General features: G+C 40.9%; 1 protein-coding gene across 4 annotated transcripts in view; it reads left to right on the top strand.

The window, feature by feature from the left end:
- SNCAIP (synuclein alpha interacting protein) overlaps positions 1 to 19,944 on the top strand; it is a 93,169-nt gene extending 73,225 nt beyond the window's left edge. For 3 of the 4 annotated variants that reach the window (XM_087741664.1, XM_087741663.1, XM_087741665.1), the window contains exons 8-12: positions 223 to 392; positions 9,412 to 9,504; positions 12,009 to 13,071; positions 14,829 to 14,899; positions 19,375 to 19,944. In XM_087741664.1, the coding sequence (XP_087597790.1) occupies positions 223 to 392; positions 9,412 to 9,504; positions 12,009 to 13,071; positions 14,829 to 14,899; positions 19,375 to 19,459 (1,482 nt within the window). In that variant the 3' untranslated portion in view covers positions 19,460 to 19,944. The remainder of the gene's footprint in view (positions 1 to 222; positions 393 to 9,411; positions 9,505 to 12,008; positions 13,072 to 14,828; positions 14,900 to 19,374) is intronic. The other variant, XM_087741666.1, reaches the window with a different exon arrangement.
- The last annotated feature ends 241 nt before the right edge of the window (positions 19,945 to 20,185 follow it).

Consider the following 20,185-nt stretch of genomic DNA (forward strand, 5'->3'; position numbering starts at 1 on the left):
TATACTTGCGTGTGAGTGACAGATTTTAGTGGTATGTGTTTTGAGTTCAAACTGCATACAGACTTGTCAGTGACTGATTTTTAAAAATGATTGGCTTAGCCCAGCATTTTCAAGCATTTTATTCAGGAGCGCTTTGCATCCAGCCATTCTTGTGGTTGACTAGAAGTCACAGCAGAGACTTACACTTACAGGCGTCAATGTTTCCTTTTTGTGTTTTTACAGACATTGGTTGAATATGGAGCAAATGTCACCATGCAAAACCACGTGGGAGAGAAACCCTCACAAAGTGCTGAGCGACACGGGCACACCATGTGTTCCCGCTACTTAGTGGTTGTGGAGACATGTATGTCATTGGCCTCTCAGGTTGTGAAACTAACTAAGCAGCTGAAGGAGTAAGTGTTTCATTGCTAGCAAAGGGGTCATTCTTATAACAACACCCTACTTTGTCTTCAATTTATTAGCAGTGTCTGTTTTCTGCTTCTTATATATGATATTTTCAAGTCATATTTCTACCTTATTTCTCCACTCTTTCCTGCTCTCAAGCATTTGACTCTTCACCTTTAGCAGCTCAGTTTTTCAGTTCTTTTTATGGCAGTTTGCTGTGAGCATAGATGAAGGGAGTGGGAGTGGAAAAGGGTATGTATGAAGCGATCTGGTCCCATTCCCCTTTGCATTCCTTGGGATCACATCATTGCTGATCATAATTTCTGTTCTCATAGCATGCTTTTATATACAGTGAGTGGCTTTTCCCAGTTACAGTGCTGGGTGTTGATGTTGGGAGGAATAATGGAAATAGTAGTTGGAGGGGGTTTTTTGGACTTGGAAGGTCACCGAAGCCCACAATGGCTACTCAGGAAGTATCTTACATTCTGTTCTTTCTTCATAGGAGCAGGTTTTAATATTTTAGTATGGTGTGCTGGCTTTGGCTGGGATAGAGTTAATTTTCTTCATAGTATGGGGCTATGTTTTGGATTTGTGCTTAAAACAGTGTTGATAACACAGGGATGTTTTAGGTACTGCTGAGCAGTGCTTACACAGAGTCAAGGCCTTTTCTGCTTCTCACCCCACCGCACCAGCGAGCAGGCTGGGGGTGCACAAGAAGCTGGGAGGGGACACGGCTGGGACAGCTGACCCCAACTGACCAAAAGGCTATTCCATACCATATGACATCATGCTCAGGATATTAAGCTAGGGGAAGAAGAAGGAAAAGGGAGACGTTCAGAGTGATAGCATTTGTCTGCCACATGTGATGGAGCCCTGCTTTCCTGGGGATGGCTGAACACCTGCCTGCCAATGGGAAGTACTGAATAAAATCCTTGTTTTGCTTTGCTTGCATGCACGGCCTTTGCTTTACCTATTAAACTGTCATTATCTCAACCCACGAGTTTTCTTACTTTTACTCTTCTGATTCTCTCCCCCATACCACCAGGGAGGACTGAGCGAGTGGCTGTGTGGTGCTTAGTTGCTGGCTGGGGCTAAACCGAGATATATGTGTTTTAATGAAGGTTCTGTAAAGAGCCTGTTATTTTGAAACATGAATTTGTGCCATTGCTGGCTTTTATTGTAGGTGCAGTTACTGTGACTTAGCATGTCAATAGTCTCATAATACAAGACTTTTAGAAACCATTAGCACTGACCTAACGATGTTCTATGATCAAGAGCTTGTCAGCTACCACAAGCCATGAAAATGGCTTCTAACAATCCCATGTTTAGAGGACACCATATCATTTTATGCAAGCAGCATGTGGGTAATTGTACTGGGTATAAATTACAAGACTCTTATCAGGGAAGCTGCAGGGATGGCCTCTGTGAGAACAGGTGCCCTTTGCCAGACACAACTAGTTCCAGCCAGCTCTGCAACAGACCCACTGCAGGACACAGCTAAGCCCATCAACCAAGTTGGTCACACCTCTGTGAAAACATTTGAGAAAGGGCATAAAATGCCAGAGAGGAGGAGAGAACAGAAGAGTGACAAACAGAGGGAACAACAAGGTCACAAGAGCAGGAAGTGCACGATGCAGGCACGCCCCCAAAGGGACTGTGGCCCATGGAGTACCCATGCTAGAACAGGTAAGCCCCTTGAAAGGACTGCAGCCCGTGGATAAGCTTACACCAGAGCCAGTGCTTCCTCCAATGGACTGCAGCCTGTAAAGGACCCACACTAGAGCACAGAAAAAAGTGAAAAGGAAGGAGCAGTAGAAGGAAACTGCTGCACACAAACCCTGACCTGTGCTGCTCATTGCCTCACGGAAAAGACTGGGGGTAACCTGCAGTGATGACAAGAGGGGAAGAGAGGTGTCTGGAGTGAAGCCTGAGAATGGGGGAGAAGAGGGGCTTGGAGTGCAGATGAACCTGGGAGTGAAGTTGAGCCTGGAAAAGGGGAGGATAGGTGTTTTAAATGTCTGTCCTTTTTTGTTTCCCAATACATGAATCAATAATGAAATATGTATGCTAATTGGCAATGAATTAAGTTGAATTCCTCAAGCAGAGTCTCTTTTGCCCATGACAGTAATTGATAAGTGATCTCCCTGTCTTTATCTTGACCAACAAGCTTTTTTGCCTCTCTTCTTCCTATTTTCTGCCCCCATCCCACTGAGGAATAGGGGGAGTGAGAGACTGGCTGTGTGCGTGCTTGGCTGCCAGCTGGGGCCAACCCATTACAGTGATACAATTTTTAGTTTCAAACTGGATGTCTTGAAAATAAGGGTAAAAATTATCTGTATTGTTAATTCATCTTTTTGGTATAATCAGGTACCTATTTCATACTGTTTTTACAGCAAAAGGAGTGTGTAGTAGCAGTCCTCTCTGTCATTACAGAATACCTTCCTGCATTTGAAGTGTGCTTATTTTTATGTTTGTACCTCTAAGTTTTATATTATAAAGGCATTTTCTTTTTGTGATATCTTCACTCTTCTTTTACATTTATACTCTCATAAATACAAACAGTGAACCAAGGATTATAATTTTCACAGTTTTCATAATTTTACAGTCTAACACTGTTCACTGGACATTTCAAAGTACCAGGTGTATTGTAGTTGGTTCATTTCCTGAGGAATACTAAAATACATAAATCAGCTGATATAAAGGAAAAAAAACCCCAGAATGTAGGGTATTTCCCGAGTAGCCTGCATTGGTACCTGGGTCATCTCAATATATAGTGAAATTTATTTTCCCCATAACTTGGCAAAAAAAAAATGCACACGCACCAGGAAGTAGAAATGGCAACCATAGATTCTCCATGTTTCTGGTCTCTTCAGTGCTCACCCAGTACTTGATATAAATGTTACCTCTCATATGGAAAAGAACGACTTGTTATGTCAGTCAGCAGGCTGTTTACCCCCATAGAAACAGTCTAGTTCTGACTTTCCTGACAAAAGCATTAACACTTTCCCAAGTCTCCCCCCTGTGACCTCACAGACTGCATGCATAGGAAGTCATTTAAATGATTCTTATCTAGTTCCTGATGGGTTCCTTTACTTGTCTCAGCTGGAATTAAATCTGCTTCCCTTCAGCAGCCTGTTTTTTCAGGCTTCAGATTTAGCTCCAGTAAGCGCAGCAGCAGCCTTTTCTTCCTCTTCTACAAAGAAGACTCTTCTTCCTCTTGTGCAACCCTGTTGCAGTTTACTGAGGCAGTGAAATATTCTATTTTCTGCTTGAAAGAAGAGCTTTTGCATGGCTATTTGGTCTGCAAGCCTCAGGCTGTGAGTGGCTCTGATACAGAAGCAATGGACCATGTTCAGAGGCCCATGCTCAGGAGCCAGAGGGGATGATGGAAGAAGACTCTTGCCCTGTTTTGCAGCCCCGTCCTGCATAAAAATCCAAGGATGGTACGAAGTATGTGCCTGGGGCAGCTTCTCAAGGGGCCTTGCCTCTAGCGTAGCAAGAGAATTCATTGGCTAAAACACCTCTGAAGATCCTGAAGGCATCAGATGGCAACAGATGGAAGTCCAGATTACAGTCTAAGTCACTTCAAATTGCTATTACATAGGAATAGCTCCAACTTGGGCAGCTGAGTTGGCTTTCCTGTATTTTCTCCACCTAATTCTGCTGGTGTTAATGGACATTGTTCTAGAGACAGAGGAGTTGTGGTTCCATCACGATGGATTACTTGAATGGTCCATATCAACACAGGAAGCCCTTATGTGCTTCCCAGCCTTCCCTCAGCTGCTGTAAACATGAGCTGATCATGCAATCTTCTTTTATTCTGGGTGCTTTATTAGCCTGGGATAAGAGCCTCTCTCTGATAACACTGTATGTCCCCAACCACAGGAAGATTGGAATGGTTGATATTGTGCAAGAACAGCAGTGCAGAAACTGTCTTAGACTAGCACCTAGCAAGACCTATCTTCAGAGGTCCTAAGCCAAAGAGGAAGTACCACCTTTCATTCTCTTTTCATGAGCTCTTCCAGTCATCAAGGCAACACAGAGCAGTTCTAGAGAGAAGTTATCCCAATCTATCACACTCTTTGGAGCCATTCCTGAAAAAAAGGCACAAAACCAAAACAATAAAATCACATTTTGCCAGTCTTCACATCTTTCAGCTCTTTGATCCAAAGTAGCTCAGATGACAGAGTACAGCAAAACCTTTTGAGTTGGGTCTAAGTCTCCATTCAGAGAAAAAAAGCTTTCTATTTGAAAGAAGGAAATAAGTGTTAACTACAAATGTTCCATCGAATCTTCACAAGAGGATTCACTGAGACTTTTCCCCAAAAGGGGGAAGGAACCAAGCAATTCTTTCTATAGGTAAAAAGGAAAGTGGCCCACAAAAACTGCTGTTACTGGCTTCAGAAATGAAAGCTTTGGTTTGTATCTCTTGCTAATTATAGAAGTTGGGTCAATCCAGTAGGACCTTCTGAACTAAACAAAATGCTTAGGACAGTCACAAAAGTTTCTCACAGAGTCTATACAAAATATTGGCTTTCATTTCACTTCCCGAGGTCTTTATGGGTCTTACAGTCTTAGTTATTCCCTCACTGATTTCATCTGTCTAAAAAAACCTTAGTTGCCAGTGTAGAAAATTCTTACCTGCACAAATACATGGTTTCTAGCACTGATGACATTAGCAGTAATGACTTGGTTTTTTTGGACTTTCCTGGCCTGAAGAGACCAAGTCAGAACTAATGACATAAAATTAATGCTTCCCTAGACTTCTTTTACAATGCTGCTTGATGACAGACCATTCTACCTGCATTCCCAAAGGGTTGTGCTGTCCTACCTTTATGGACCTGGATCATAGAATCATAGAATCGTTTAGGTTGGAATAGACCTTTAAGATCATCAAGTCCAACCGTTAACCTAGCACTGCCAACTCCACCACTAAGCCATGTCCCTAAGCACCACATCTACAAGTCTTTTGAATACCTCCAGGGGTGGTGACTCAACCACTTCCCTGGGCAGCCTGTTCCAGTGCCTGACTACCCTTTCAGTGAAGAAATTTTTCCTAATATCCAATCTAAGCCTCTCCTGGCACAACTTGAGGCTGTTTCCTCTCATCCTGTCACTTGCTACTTGGCAGAAGATACCAACTCCTACCTCACTACAACCTCCTTTTGGATAGTTGTAGAGAGCCATAAGGTCAGTCTCTCCTCAGCCTCCTTTTCTGCAGGCTAAACAACCCCAGTTCCCTCAGACGCTCCTCATAACACTTGTGCTCTAGACCCTTCACCAGCTTCATTGCCCTTCTTTGGACACGCTTCAGCACCTCAATATCCTTTTTGTAGTGAGGGGCCCAAAACTGAGCACAGTATTCGAGGTGTGGTCTCACCAGTGCCCAGTACAGGGAGACAATCACTTCCCTAGTCCTGCTGGCCACACTATTTCTGATACAAGCCAGGATGCTGTTGACCCTCTTGGCCACCTGGGCACACTGCCAGCTCATATTCAGCCAGCTGTCGACCAACACCCCCAGGTCCTTTTCCGCTCTCCAGCCACTCTTCCCCAAGCCTGTAGTGTTGAGTGGGGTTGTTGTGACCCAAGTGCAGGATGTGAAAATCAATTAATGAATGAGACACTTGTTGATCTTTTTGCTACACTATCAAGCCAAAATCTCTGGCAAGGCAAAGATCAAAGCAAATCATGAGTCAAAAGATGAAGATGAGAAAGTAGTGAGTATCCTCTGTTGCCACCAGTTTTCTGTGTTCTGTAAACAAAATCCATAATTTTCCTGAAACTTCGTAGGAATAGCGGTAAAAATAGCTGAATAAAAAAATTATTGTAGTGGTATGGTAAGGTCTGTGCAAGTTGCTGTTTGGGTTTTTTTTTTTGGAGGGGGGGGTGGTTTGGGTTTTTTTTGTTGTTGTTTTGGTTTGGTTTATTTTGTGGTAGTAAGTGTTATATAGATGTATAGTAAGAAACTGAATATAAATTTACAATGTTCATTTCTTTTTTACTTAATTAAGCTGTTCCATTTTCTGCTTTGTAGAGTGGCCATTCTTGTTTTATTTGAAACAAAATGGAGAAGTAAGGCAACATAGTATGAAAGATAACTTCAGTAGAGCCCAGGGCCTGAGCCTGTTCCCTGTTCAGTTACTGAGCTCCCTGATTTCATTAGGAGGTAGCTGGGGTCCACAATTGTCTAAGTAAACACAGAAGGGTCCTTACTTATTACTTACTGGGAACATTGTCTAAACTAAGACCTTCAGAATTTGGGCATTAAATATCATAAAGTAAGTAGACCCTCTTACCCCTGAAGCTACAGTGATTTTGTCTCCTAAATCAGTCTGGTTTTAATACTTAACAATATTGTTACGCCAAGAAGTTCTGATCCCTTGTTTTCAATGTTATCTTAGATATATATGTGTGCGTTATATATCTTTAGGGATAGTGCTGGCAAGATGTGTGGGTTTCTGTGAGCTATTTACTAATTAGTTAAACCGTGAAAATGGAGGAAACTTTAATTCTTTCAGCACAATAAAATTTTTAAGTGGAATGAGAACATTAACTCAGCAGAAGAGGTGTCAGAGATTTCCATTAATTCTAAAAGCATAAGAGCTGTTAGCTACATTATTTAGATATTTAGAAATAGAAGCTGAAGGAAGCATAAAAGGCAAATAAAACAGATACATTGCATCACAATCTAATCTCAAATGAAAATTTCCCTGGCTTTTCAAAGAGAGTATCTGGGGACTCGCAATATAAGCCAATGTTGACAGATGGTAGGAGTAATTTTAAAATAGTCTAAGGAAGTGTGTAGGCAAGAGGAAGAAAGATGGAAAATTAAAAGAAGAAAGGATCTACATAAAGCATGGTTGTATTGTAAAATGTGATGGCAAGGCAGTATGTCAAGATCCCACCTTTATTTCTGTAGCACTTTTCAGATCCACTCTGATATGGTAAAACGTTTGTTTTCTGCCAGCCCTGCAAGTACAACCCTTAGTCTAAAAAGTCATCTGGATTCTTTCTGGCTTTGACATTGCCAGTTATAAAGACTGCATTTGGAACTCAGCTAACTCCTCTGCTGATGGCTTGCAAGCTAGGAAAGAGTCCAGCTCACTGGCAGAGAACTGTATTAGTTCTGCAGATCCAGTAAGAATAAAAGTACTAAAAACATATTACTTCTACAGCAACAGAAGCAGAGCCTGGGAGAAGCAGATAAAAAGTCATTTTCACATAGTCATTTGATCAGGACCAGGAAATAAAACGAAATGCACTAATTGTATTCCAGCTGAAAGGTAGCGTATGCACAGTAACAAAAGCAGTGTAGCTCACAACACCACACTGAAAGTGATAGACTGTAGCAGGTTCAGCACTACTGAGTATAAGGTGGGTGCAGAGCACCTTTGGTAAGGTTGGGCAGCAAGCAGGCCTCTCCCCTGAATACATCAGGGGTCATACTTAGCTCCATCCTGCAGCTGAAGAAGATTGGACCAGTTCTTCCCAGTGGGCAAAGGCTCCTCTTTGAGTTCATTTGCAGATAGAAAAGGAGAGAGCAGTTGTCTGAGCTATTGTTTAGCTGAATAAAAGCCATCCACCAAATGTAGGAAATGATTTCTTAATCCATACCTTTCCTCTTCCTTTACACAAACAAGTAAAAACAAAGTGGCCCTAAGTTTGCTCTGCCATATCTTTGTTTCTGGACTATTTTTTCCTGTGAATCACTCAGTTCTAATGAACTGCTGCTTATGATCCCACACTTGTCCTTATATGAAGCAGTGTCCCTCAGGGGCCCGTACTGGGGCCAGTGCTGTTTAATATCTTTATCAATGACATAGACAGTGGGATCGAGTGCACCCTCAGCAAGTTTGCAGATGACACCAAGCTGAGCGGTGCAGTTGACAGGTCTGAGGGATGGGATGCCATCCAGAGGGACCTGGACAAGCTTCAGAATTGGACCTGTGTGAACCTCATGAGGTTCAACAAGGCCAAGAGCAAGGTCCTGCACCTGGGTCGGGGCAATCCCGGGTATCAGTACAGGCTGGGGGATGAAGGGATTGAGAGCACCCCTGAGGAGAAGGACTTGGGGATACCAGTGGATGGAAAGCTGAACATGAGCCAACAATGTGCTCTCGCAGCCCAGAAAGCCAACCATATCCTGGGCTGCGTCAAAAGAAGCATGGCCAGCAGGTTGAAGGAGATGATTCTGCCTCTGCTCTGCTCTGGTGAGTCCCCGCCTGGAGTACTGCGTCCAGCTCTGGAACCCTCAGCACAGGAAGGACATGGACCTGTTGGAGCGGGTCCAGAGGAGGGCCACAAAAATGATGAGAGGGATGGAGCCCCTCTGCTCTGAGGAAAGGCTGAAAGAGTTGGGGTTGTTCAGCCTGGAGAAGAGAAGGCTTCAGGGAGACCTTATTGCAGCCTTTCAATACTTAAAGGGGGCCTACAAGAAAGATCGGGATAGTGTTTTTAGCAAGGCCTGCTGCTACAGGACAGGGGGTAATGGTTTTAAACTAAAGGAGGGTAGATTTAGGCTAATCACAAGGAAGAAATTTTTCACGATGAGCGTGGTGAAACACTGGAACGGGTTGCCCAGAGAGGTGGTAGATGCCTCATCCTTGGAAACATTCAAGGACAGGCTGGATGGGGCTCTGAGCAATCCGATCTAGTTGAAGATGTCCCTGCCAATTGCAGGGGGATTGGACTAGATGACCTTTAAAGGTCCCTTCCATCCCAAACCATTCTATGAATCTATGATTCTATGACGCTATGAAGTATAATAAATAATCTCTGACAAGTAAGTGACTCTCAGTTGGACTTGTACAGTGATCACAGAATGCTCACAGGGATTCAGAGACAAGTACGGACTCTCTTTTTATGCTATTATTTATAATTTCTCTTTTTATTTACTATGTAAGGTATACGTGAAGTATGTTCTTTTTTGAATATAAAGTTGAATGGGTAGTATCATTTATCCTGTAGCTTACTAATGCTGACAGTTTTACAATTCAAGGTAAACGGTCTTATATTTTCTTGCAGGCAGACAGTGGAACGTGTGACATTACAGAACCAACTCCAGCAGCTTTTAGAAGTCCAGCGGTCAGAGGGCAAGTCACTGCCCACGTCACCTAGGTAAGGTGACTGGAATTGTGCTGCAGTCTGGATTTGCACAGTTTCATGGTACATTGGTTATCAGGAGAAGCTGTGACCTGTCTAAATAGTAGATGTGTTCTGTAAAGTAAATGTGTTTTTCTACCTTGTGGGCTTGAGGCTGAGCTTCTAGAATTTGACAGTGTGTAATGTTGTATAAATACTGGAAGCTTTGAGTATGAAAAAAATAGTCCCTGTTTCCCAACAGAGTGAAAATCAGATTTAAAGTGGAATAGAATATATTTTGTATTAGATGAATAGCAGAGGATCCTAGAAACTCCTAGGAAAGTTGTAAAGTTTGACCTTATAGTGGTCCACCGTACATTACTGCCAGCAGTAATTCATAAAGCCAGTTACCAACAAAACCTGCCTTCAGATTAATAAGACTCTTTACGGTCATTAAATCTTTTGCCTGCAGTAGCTTGCATAAAAAGTCAAAACTCCAGAAATTTTATGATTGTTTACATATTGTGTCAGAAGTCCCAGAAATAGACACATACTGAGTAACATTAAAGAGGAGGAAAGTAAAGACAGAGGACTGGATTTGGAGTCTACTAATATGTCTCTCTGACTTCTGCCATGGACTTCCAGTGTTGTGCATGGAAGTCAAGCAAACAAATGACTTCTGTCTGAAGAAGACTTGGAAAGCAATTAAGTAACTCACATGCAAATAGGACTTGGTTTATCCTGACCCTGTAATTCAGTTTCCTCTCTGGAACACATATACAGCGCTTCTCCTTGTTTCAGAGTTGTTAGGGAGCTACATACGCATTGAAGTATAAAGCCGGCATAAAAGCTTCTGCAGGCATTGATGGTCAGAACTTTGGGTCATCAAGTATGAACCTGTAGGATCAGTGACTGCTTTTTTTGCCATTCTCACAGAATCTCAAGTGCTTTTCTGGACAAGCATTCCATGTCCCTGAGTTTCATGTGTCAGTGTTTCAGACAAGTGCAAATAGTTACAGAAGCAGATAACAAAGACATTGGGATTGGAGATGCATTTGTGTAAAGGAACTTCAGCTAAGAAAGGCAGTTAACTCCAAACTCCTGCTGAAGTAGAAAACCACACTGGAAAGAGTTGTTTTGTCCTTTTTTTTAAGAATCATGGTCTTTGTCTTCCCTGTCTGCCAGCTCAACAGGGAAATAGGACCAAATGCTGTCTTCCAACTCATTTGGTTTCTGTGATTTTTGCTAACTGGTCTTTCGAAGTGGTCTCGCATCTGAATACTGGTGAGCACCAGGACTGTTTTACTTTCATTATCAGATAAGATCAGGTGAGAGCATATCTCTCATCATTCATTATTCCTGTAAAAGCGTACGTTTCAAAATGTTTTTAGTTAAGTGAGTAAGTCTGAAAATGATACTCTATTATTTAAAATTTTATTTCATTGTCGGCTATTACCTTTCCTTCCAGCTGGAACTCACTTGTGGATATTATCATCATCCAAGGAGCCAGCAGCTGATCTACGAGAACCTATTCCTTTTACTAGGAATGTCTATTGTAGATACATGCATATTCTTCAGTGTCTCTTTCAGTTTGCCACAGGAGAAAAAGTGCAAAATGAATTGAAGATGAGGTGGCTAGTATAGGCATGCGAATTTTGTACACTGTGAGAACTATGGACTCATCAGAGTAGAAGTTGCTTGCAAAAAAAGAAATGAAATTTATGAATTCACTGATTCACGCTAACCTTAATTTTGTGACTTTACCCTTGGTTAAAGGAAAAGTGGTTTAAAATAAGAACGTGGAGTATTATGAGCTCTGGTATGTGTCACAGGGAAAGAAATGGTCTCTGTAATTTACATTATTTGCAAATCAGAGTTACTTGAGATTGCTGTTTCCTCACTATAGAACATTTGGAGTTCTAAATTTAATTTATTATTCTAATAGTAATGAAATAAATTCATATCACCTTTCTCATGCTTTTCAGTATTTCATATCTGAAAAGGTTTTGAGTGCAAATGGCCCTGACTTTTTATGAGGTCTTATATGGCTATTATTAATACCAGATGAAGTTTAGATTTATGAAATCATTGCTACGCAGAGAGCTGGTACTTTCACAGTATTTAGAATAAGCTACTTTTGTATTATGATGTAACCTGGATAGTAGGTATTTGGCCTCGCAAGGTTTTTTCACCTTTTAAAACATGTCAACTCCCACAAATAGGAAACAGTAGTTTCTCTAAAGTTTTCCTCAGAAAGTCATCTTTGGCATTGAAATAACCATTCTAAGTTTTGATTTTAAGGAGTATTCTTTGTAAGAGAAAGTGAAGAGACTCAAATCCTAATTAGGAGTGGAAGCAGGGTTACATCCTGCTCTGTGTAGTCTTCACTGTGGCATCATAGTAATAAATTCCATGTAAGTAGCAATGAAGAGGCTAAGTAACAATAAGCTGAGACAGACACGTACACTGGAAATGGCATTTTCACATTTTATATGTGCATTAATTTGGCTGTGGTATTTCCTCCTCTTTTTTTCTTTAAGCTCACCATTATCTCCTGCTTCTGGCAAACCCCAGTGGAAACCATCTGAAGCAGATGAATTGTCTCCACCAAAAAGTAAATTGAACACCCAAGATGGGATTCAAATTCTTGGCAGCTTGGGAACTGCTAGTCGAACTCGAGCCAAGATAAAAGATGAGGACTCAGATAAAATCTTGCGCCAGTTGTTGGGGAAGGAAATCTCTGAAAATGTCTGTATGCAGGAAAAGCTGACTTTGGAATTTCAGGATGCTCATGCATCCTCCAAGAACGTGAAGAAGATTTTGCCAGAGAAAAGGGAGCTGAAGTTAGCGAGACTGAGGCAACTGATGCAGAGGTCGCTCAGCGAGTCTGACACAGACTCAGCTAATTCTGAGGACCACAAGAACACCCCTGTGAAAAGAACTGACAAACCAAGGCCTCAGCCCATAGTGGAGAGTGTTGAGAGCACAGAGAGTTTGCACCTGATGATTAAGAAACACGCTTCTGCAGGAGGACGCCGCTTCCCTTTTGGTATCAGAGTCTCTAAGTCTGTGGATGGCCACAGTCCTTCCCCTACTTCAGAGAGCAGTGATCCAGATAATGAAGCCCCATATCAGTCTGGTACTGTACCTCAGAGCCAGTTTTGTGGAGAGAACTCTCCATCCAGCACAGACAGTGCCACTGCTCAAAAGGTAGCCACCAGCCCTAAGAGTGCTCTCAAGTCTCCATCTTCAAAGCGCAGAACCTCCCAAAATTTGAAACTCCGAGTAACTTTTGAGGAGCCTGTCGTGCAGGTGGAGCTAGAAGAGTCAGAACTAAACGAGGAAAAGGATAAAGACCGGGGCAAAGGACTTGTGCGTGCCCCACCTGGCTCTGGGGAGCCAGCAGGGGACCAGCTGAAAAGGCCTTTTGGAACCTTTCGGTCCATAATGGAGACGCTGAGTGGCAACCAAAATAACAACAACAACTGTCAAACAGCAAACCTAATCAAAACCTCATCAACGCTGCCTTTTACCTCATTAGGAAGGAAGACGGCAGACAGCAAGGGAAATCCAGCAGCTCTCACAAAAGGAAGAAACAAGCCAGTGAGTGCACTGAAAGGGGGAAGAGCCTTTTTTTTCTCTTGTCTCTTTAAGTAATGAATAAGTTTGACAGCTTCTTCTTCCTGCCTTTCTATAGCAAAACGCTGCACACAAATACTGTATTTGACCTGTAGGAAACCCATCCAGTGTTTTAATTTTGGAAGGCTTTTCCAAGGAGTGGCAGGTATTGCTTGTGAACAGAGTCCATACTCTTAGTGCACATGGTTCACATGTTCTGTGTTGAAGGCTTTCCACAGAGACGTGATTCACCTGGAAATGATGTTTGATGTTGCTCTGAGTGACAAGTCATACAATGAGAATGCCACGCTTGAATCCATGGGATTTCTGAGGAGTAAAGAACTGAAGGACTAGCCCTGTCCTGTCCTATAGCCAAGACTGATGAGGCCAACAGGATAAAAATAAGTGGTAGAATATAAAGAGGAAAAATAGCAGAATGGTCCTTCCTGCTTGTGTGGGAGCTACAGCTATCCCCTAGGTGTTGAAGCTGTCAGTACTCAGCTGCCTTTGCCCACCCTTTCCTCATAGCACAGAGTCTCCTCGTGGTGGAGCATATGGTTAGTCTGTAGCAAAGTGTACTGGATCCTCTCTGCGGTCAACAGAGTGCCTTTTCTGGGATCCCAACAGAAAGAGGGGTGTCTCCAGTTAGGAGGCTGGCTCTCTTGTTCAAAAGAAAGGAGAAAATACTTTGAACAAATGTATCTTCCAAGAGAAAGGAAGAGGCATTGAATGAAAGAGACAGAGGTAGGAAATACTGTGAGTGCAGTGTGTTTGCAGAGCGGAGAGGAGAAGGGCGAGCATCTGGAGATACAATAAAGAGTTGAGCAAAAGGGAATGGTAGATGATTTAATCCTCTGTGAAAGACAGGGTGGGAGGGAAAGGGTGGATGGAAAGACATGAGCTGAAAGAATAATTTCAAGATGAAAAAAAGAACATAAAGCAGGCCAAGAGGAGGAGGAGGAATAGTGAATTATATACTGTAAAAAGTATGACAAGGTAATGGGAGAAAAACACAGGAAAATCTTAGGCATAGAGGAGGTGAAATGAGTATGGAAAAGAAACAGTGGAAAGAGAGAACTGGGAAACAGTGAGCAGTCCATATTAGTGGGTAGTGCTAGAGCAGTAGTGCTATAGCAGAATGTGAAATGAAATGAAGAATTCAAAGGAGACTTAATAGGCTACATTGAAGTGGAACTGCATTTATTAAAGTTTACTCAGAATCACAGTATGAACTACTGGTTTGAGCCTTTAAAGACATGCACCATCTAGTCAAACAGCTGATTTAACATAGAATTATTTTCATAACACAATGGAAATTTTTTTCAAAAGAGTGATTCAGATTTTCTGGTGACAGAGGAAAAGATAGTCTGTCTCCAAAGATGTTCTGGCAAGGTCATGAGCAGTTTCCATAGTTACCTAAGAAATTTAAAGAGTTGGATAAGGTAATTCTAACAGTATTGACACTTGCACTGTAAAACGCATGTTGTCTGTGAAAAGGCCATGTTTGCATGTCGTTGTTGCCAACATCAAAATTGTGGAAAGAATACCTTTTCATACCAGCCCAGAGGACCACAGCACACATCTCAAAGAGGTAACAGATTCAGCCTCATTTACTAACTCAAAAAGAAATCTGTTGAAATGTTATTGTGGCTATTTGACTGCATGTTTTTGTAGACTTCCATGTTATGCATGTGGTAAGCCCAGTGCATGTTTTTAACTGATATGATGTTGTACTTCCTTAGGGTCCTTACTTCAGCTACACCAGTCTTTCCTCTAGCACACTGAATGAAGAACTTCTGTGTAACTATGCTTGGTATGTGCTTATGCATGGTGATATTTAGCATCTCTGTTGCTTTGTTTTCTCAAATTGCATGTGTTTGCTAACATTATTTGTAACTGAAATAGTGGAATTGATTGATGCACAGGAAGGGAAAGAGGCAAACATATGAATATCTAAATTCCTAGAAAAGCAGAAATTTATGATGGATTTCTGCTGATGTCACCATTGAACTGGCTACAGGATTTCAGTTCCAAGCAAATATAGAAAGTATTCATACTCGTAAATCCACCAGGGAGTATAGCGCACTTTGGCTGAGTATTCAGCCTCTGTTGAATGAAAGTCAAGTACCAGATGAGAATGGAAATTAAATTTCCTCTCATGAGGAGAGCAAAAAGACTACAGTTCATCTCTAAATGGGGAGTACAGAGAACATGAGGCAGAATGCTGTACTTTAAGTCTAGTTCTCTCCTATTTTTACCCATTTTTTTTAGTCTCCCTCAGACTTTGAAGTTAAATCTGTTTTTTAAAAGTCTGATAACTTTGACTGTGTTCGAACTCCTTAATTTAGATGTATTCCATCAGGACTATTCAGGCAGATAGAGACCAGTCCCTCAAGATCTGATGTTGGGAAAAACAACATTTGACAAAATGTGTGTTTATTTTATAAGCAAATGCTTTATAAAAATTACCCGTCATTTTTATTCAACTCTTAACACGTACAAATTGTTGTGATATACTTTTTCTGTTAAACTGAGATGTAAATCCTTTTGTTAGGCCTGGAAATTATTGCTATTCACACCAAAATTATACATTTGAAGGTGCTTCTGGGAGGATTATAAATTAGTCATTCTGCAGTTCAGAAGCCTCAATTGCTTTCAAGTTACTCTTTTCTAAATGTCTAATAATTTTTTTTGTTTGCTTGTTTTCTAATGCCAGGACCTTCCCATACTTAAAAACTCAATTTCCATAATGGAAGTGGGAGTCTTGTTCTGAAGCCATTGGCACAGTGTATGTGAAACCAGAAACAGAACTGTAAGGTTTCCAAGAGGCTTCATTCTCTCCTGAAAACAAAGAGGGAAATTCCAGTGCAGAAAACTGACTGCACAGCAGCAGTTTCAGGGAGCATCAGTGGGCAGCCTCCAGTCAAAACACCCAGCTGCCTGTCCAGACCATGGAGTAATACAAAACCATTAATCTCATCCTTATATTAGAGCCGTCTCCTGGATGTAGCCAGTTGTTGTTATTTGGTATTGCCTTGTGTAAATGTTCTTGTGTGAGAAATCCCTGGCAACATGGTGTTTCCCTAGAAGCAGCGAGAGACAGGGAAGGTCTGGTTGCCACTACAGAGCTGCAGTCACCTGCTGGGAGGGTGAAGGTTGGGCCTGAACTCCTGGCTATCCCTCTAGGCGCTGCTGATCCAGGCACCTTGTCCTGAAGCTGCCCCCGTGGAGGTGGGCATATTTCCAAAAATCACATAAGAATGGAAGATGTATTGTGCTTTTCAGAAATCAGAACACATACCTGAAGGCTCTCAGAGCTTCTAAGCCAGCCTTCATGACACCTTTTAGCATGTGTTGTGATTTTTGAATGGCAAAATGGGTGCCTGTTGTTAGTCCACTGCATGCTGCCCTGTAGCCTGTGAAATATAAATAATAGAACATCACTATCACATGCACTACAAGCCCCTGGACACTGAATTTTCCCTGGATGGTCTGGGGAGACTGTGTAATTACCATTTCAGAGCTATTTTGAAGAAGAACTTTTCTGGAAAACAGTGCAGTCTTCGGTGTTTTAAACCTTTGTAGATTGTTATATTGGGGGGTTATATTTCTGGACACAGTCCCAAACCCATTTTAACTCTAGACCCTTATATAAAGGATTTTATTAGCATCCTCTGAAATCTGAAGTCATTATACAAATTCTACCTTCATTCAGATGACATTCCTGTCCACCAGTTTTCAGCTTCTTTTTCTTCAGCATCTGTTTATTTTGTTTGCTTTATCTTTTCATTCAAAATACCCAAATATATCAAGGCTTTGTAATTTACTTTTTCAGACTGGTCACAGCTTAATAGTAGAAGATTGTATTAAATTTTCTAGTGTCCGTTTACAATTTGATACACCCTATTTTTCCTAAGGCCCTAGAGTAAATTTTGGATGTGCAGGATAGGTTGGGATACTTTTTCCCCTTTTGGAAGGGTTGGATAGTTTTGTGTGTATTACAACTCCAAGCAAATGCTTGTAGTTTTTTCCATCTTACATGTATGCCAATGAACAGTTTTTTCCCCCACTTTAAATCATGTGAGATCTGCAGTACATTAAAGTAAGCACTAACTCACCGTATCAATACAAAACCCTGTATTAGCTACAGCTATCAACAGCAAAAATTGCTTCATATGTCAGGGTCAATCAGCAGAATCTCCCATCAGGTTTCTGTCAGATAGGAAACTGGGCATGCTTCGAAAATAGTAAGTGGATCTAACGTAACAGATATCCCACTGCCAGACCTAGTGCTGGATAAATTACCGCTTCAAATACATACTCTAGAAAAAGGGTGCTTATCTGTATGTCTAATAAAATAGTTACAATTTAAACTACTACAGTATAAAATCAATATGAAAGTAATTTAGGCCTTGTCCCAGACAATTTACAGTTGTTCCGTTGTGAACTGTAATGATCATGCATCAGTGCCTGTTGCATGAGGGGATGTTTAGTATTTCTGTGGTGACACAGGCACCAGAAGATATTAGAAATTTGGTTAGTAATATTGGTAATACGCTTCCTTCAGGTCAGCAGGCACAGTTGTAAAAGGCATGTCTGTTCAGCATTGCCACCTGCAGAGACATCTATATTGCTAAAAATGGTCATCTGTGAGGTCACAGCGCAACTGTAGAGCTGCAAAATGGGCTCTTTGAAGTGCCTAGTGAGCCTCTACACAGGGGACACCCACGGGGTCTTTCAGCACTGCTAGTCTAAGCTAATGCAGTAGTTAATTGAAGCAAATTATCTTAGCCTTAGAAAGCACCCTTTAATAAAGCTTCATGGTTAACACTAAACATACCGTTGATAACAGCAATGCTTGTTCAGTGCCAAAAAGTGGTTATGGCAAAAAGTCAGGTGCTCCTCTTTTACCTCCTCAAACTCAGTCCTACAAATTCTACCTCCCCTAGGTCAATTCTATGTCTTTTGCTCTTGCTTTGGGTAGGTGGTAACAGTAATTTAGATGAATGAAGGGGATTTTAAAATACAACGATCCCTTATGCCCTCTTATTGGGACCCACAACTGTGGTCCCTGAGAGGGTCGGCTTCTATTAAATCCTGAAGTAACCACAAGGTTATCTAAGCATCATACGTATCAGTCTCTTGGGGATATGTTGCTCTTTGTGGTGATTGTAGACTGGAATAAAGCTATTCTGATTTATAAGAATCAGGTACACAAATATGTGAGTTTAAGGCAAACTTTTCATACACATACTCTTGCCCTTTACTGTGGGTTTTTAACCTCCTGCCAGTATCTGTCCTTTGCAGCAACAAAACAGCCAGTCATGATTATATTGTAGGAGTTTTACTGTTCAGCATTAATAACTAAAAATGAGCCTTTTAACCTGTTTGGAAGTTGCTGTGGGCTGGATGCTTAATCAAAATCCTTCAGCTGAAAGGTTAATTGAAGAGATAGGGAACATATTGGGGATTCAGAATAAGAACATATGAAAGGAAGTGAAGAAACTGTTACAAATATTCAGTGTTTATTTTTTCTACTTTACTTGGAAAGTTATCATTGACTCCCATACACAATAGATAGATTTTTTTTTTAATTTATTTAAGTTTACTTAGTATGGAAATGAAGACACACTACAGAGAAATTATCCTTATCTGTGTATCTAATAAAATCTTAACGATCTGAATTGAGAGTTTACCTAAATTACAATGTTAAAAGAGACATAGGCCCCATGTCAGAAACAGAATTACTGCTTGCTGTATTTCCTCTGGCCTTTGCCACCGTCTTCTACTTAGGCAGGCACATAAAGTAAGTCCAATGAATGACCGTCAGAAAGTGTTTATTTCTCTCTAGTGATTATTAATGGGGATTAGATGATTCCCTTACAGGTAGAGTCAGAAACAAACAGGGTATGTCTAATGTTTGTTGTAGTGGATCTTTTTATCACTATGGTACTTTTCCCTCAAGGATGAGGAATTTTTGGACATTCTGTCCCTTATTACCAGAACATTATGAGAGTGTACTAATTAATACCATGACTTAAAAAGCTACTCATTGTCCCATTAGTTTCCAGTTTTGATTTCAGAATAGGAGCTACAAGAAAGTCAGTAAGAATCCACAGTATTAAAAAGTATTTTGTGTAGTACAAGCCTAGAGAAATAAGCCCAGAGAAAAAGATTAATTCAGAGTTCAATACTTGCAAATAGAATAAAACAGGGTAAACAAACACAAGGCAAATCCCTCTATATTGTTAGTGTTACCATGAGTAATTGTCTTCTTTTTCTCTCCAGGCATGATGACATCAATAGGAAAAGCTGGAAATCCGATGGTCAAAAGAATACTGAAGAGACAGAGCTGCAGGAATTCTTCCTCTAAACCACATCTCATGATGTCTCACTTTGTTTGAAATACCTGAAATGTATCCTTTTGAAACACTAATATGAGACATAACCCTCACCAGCAAAACAGCAGCTGTTAGGATGCCTTAATTTGTAGCAGTTAGACCATATACAAAACTTTTTTATGATATATGTGTATATGTAACTTGTTTGTAAGCTGTGCTGTGTAAAGGCATGGGTGAGCAAAAATAACAATTTGAAAATTGTTATGACACAGGCAACCTCCAAAGTGTTTGTTGGGCCACAGAACACATTTTGTACTTTGTGTCTTGCATGGATATATTGTCATATATCTTTATTTCCCTTTGTCAATGGCATATACTGTCAAAGTTTCAGCCAGGACTCTGCCTGCTCAGCTCCTCAGTGAGATCAAGGCAAAAGCATTGATTTTTTTTTGAGTATGTTTTGTCTGTTGTTATTTCTATTTTTTGTAAAAAGGAAATAAAGATGGTGTTAATAGGACACACTGAGTGCAGATACTTCTCATACTTCACTGTTTCATCTTTTGAGCTTTAAGTGTTTTATTGGTCTTTTTGGTGTTCATTTGATAATGAGACAATGTCCAGTACCAGGATTTCAGTTCAGTCAGTCAGTTGAGTCAAGAATGACTTTAATGTTTAGTGGTCCCTTTTCAGCTTTAAAATGTGTAGAAATAAAAAGAAAGCATAAATGCACTTTTAAATTACCATTTATTGTTACTTGC

Source organism: Nipponia nippon, unplaced genomic scaffold (genome assembly GCF_047370975.1).
Source record: "Nipponia nippon isolate SJK-2023a ecotype South Korea unplaced genomic scaffold, ASM4737097v1 scaffold_8, whole genome shotgun sequence".
Classification (NCBI taxonomy): domain Eukaryota; kingdom Metazoa; phylum Chordata; class Aves; order Pelecaniformes; family Threskiornithidae; genus Nipponia; species Nipponia nippon.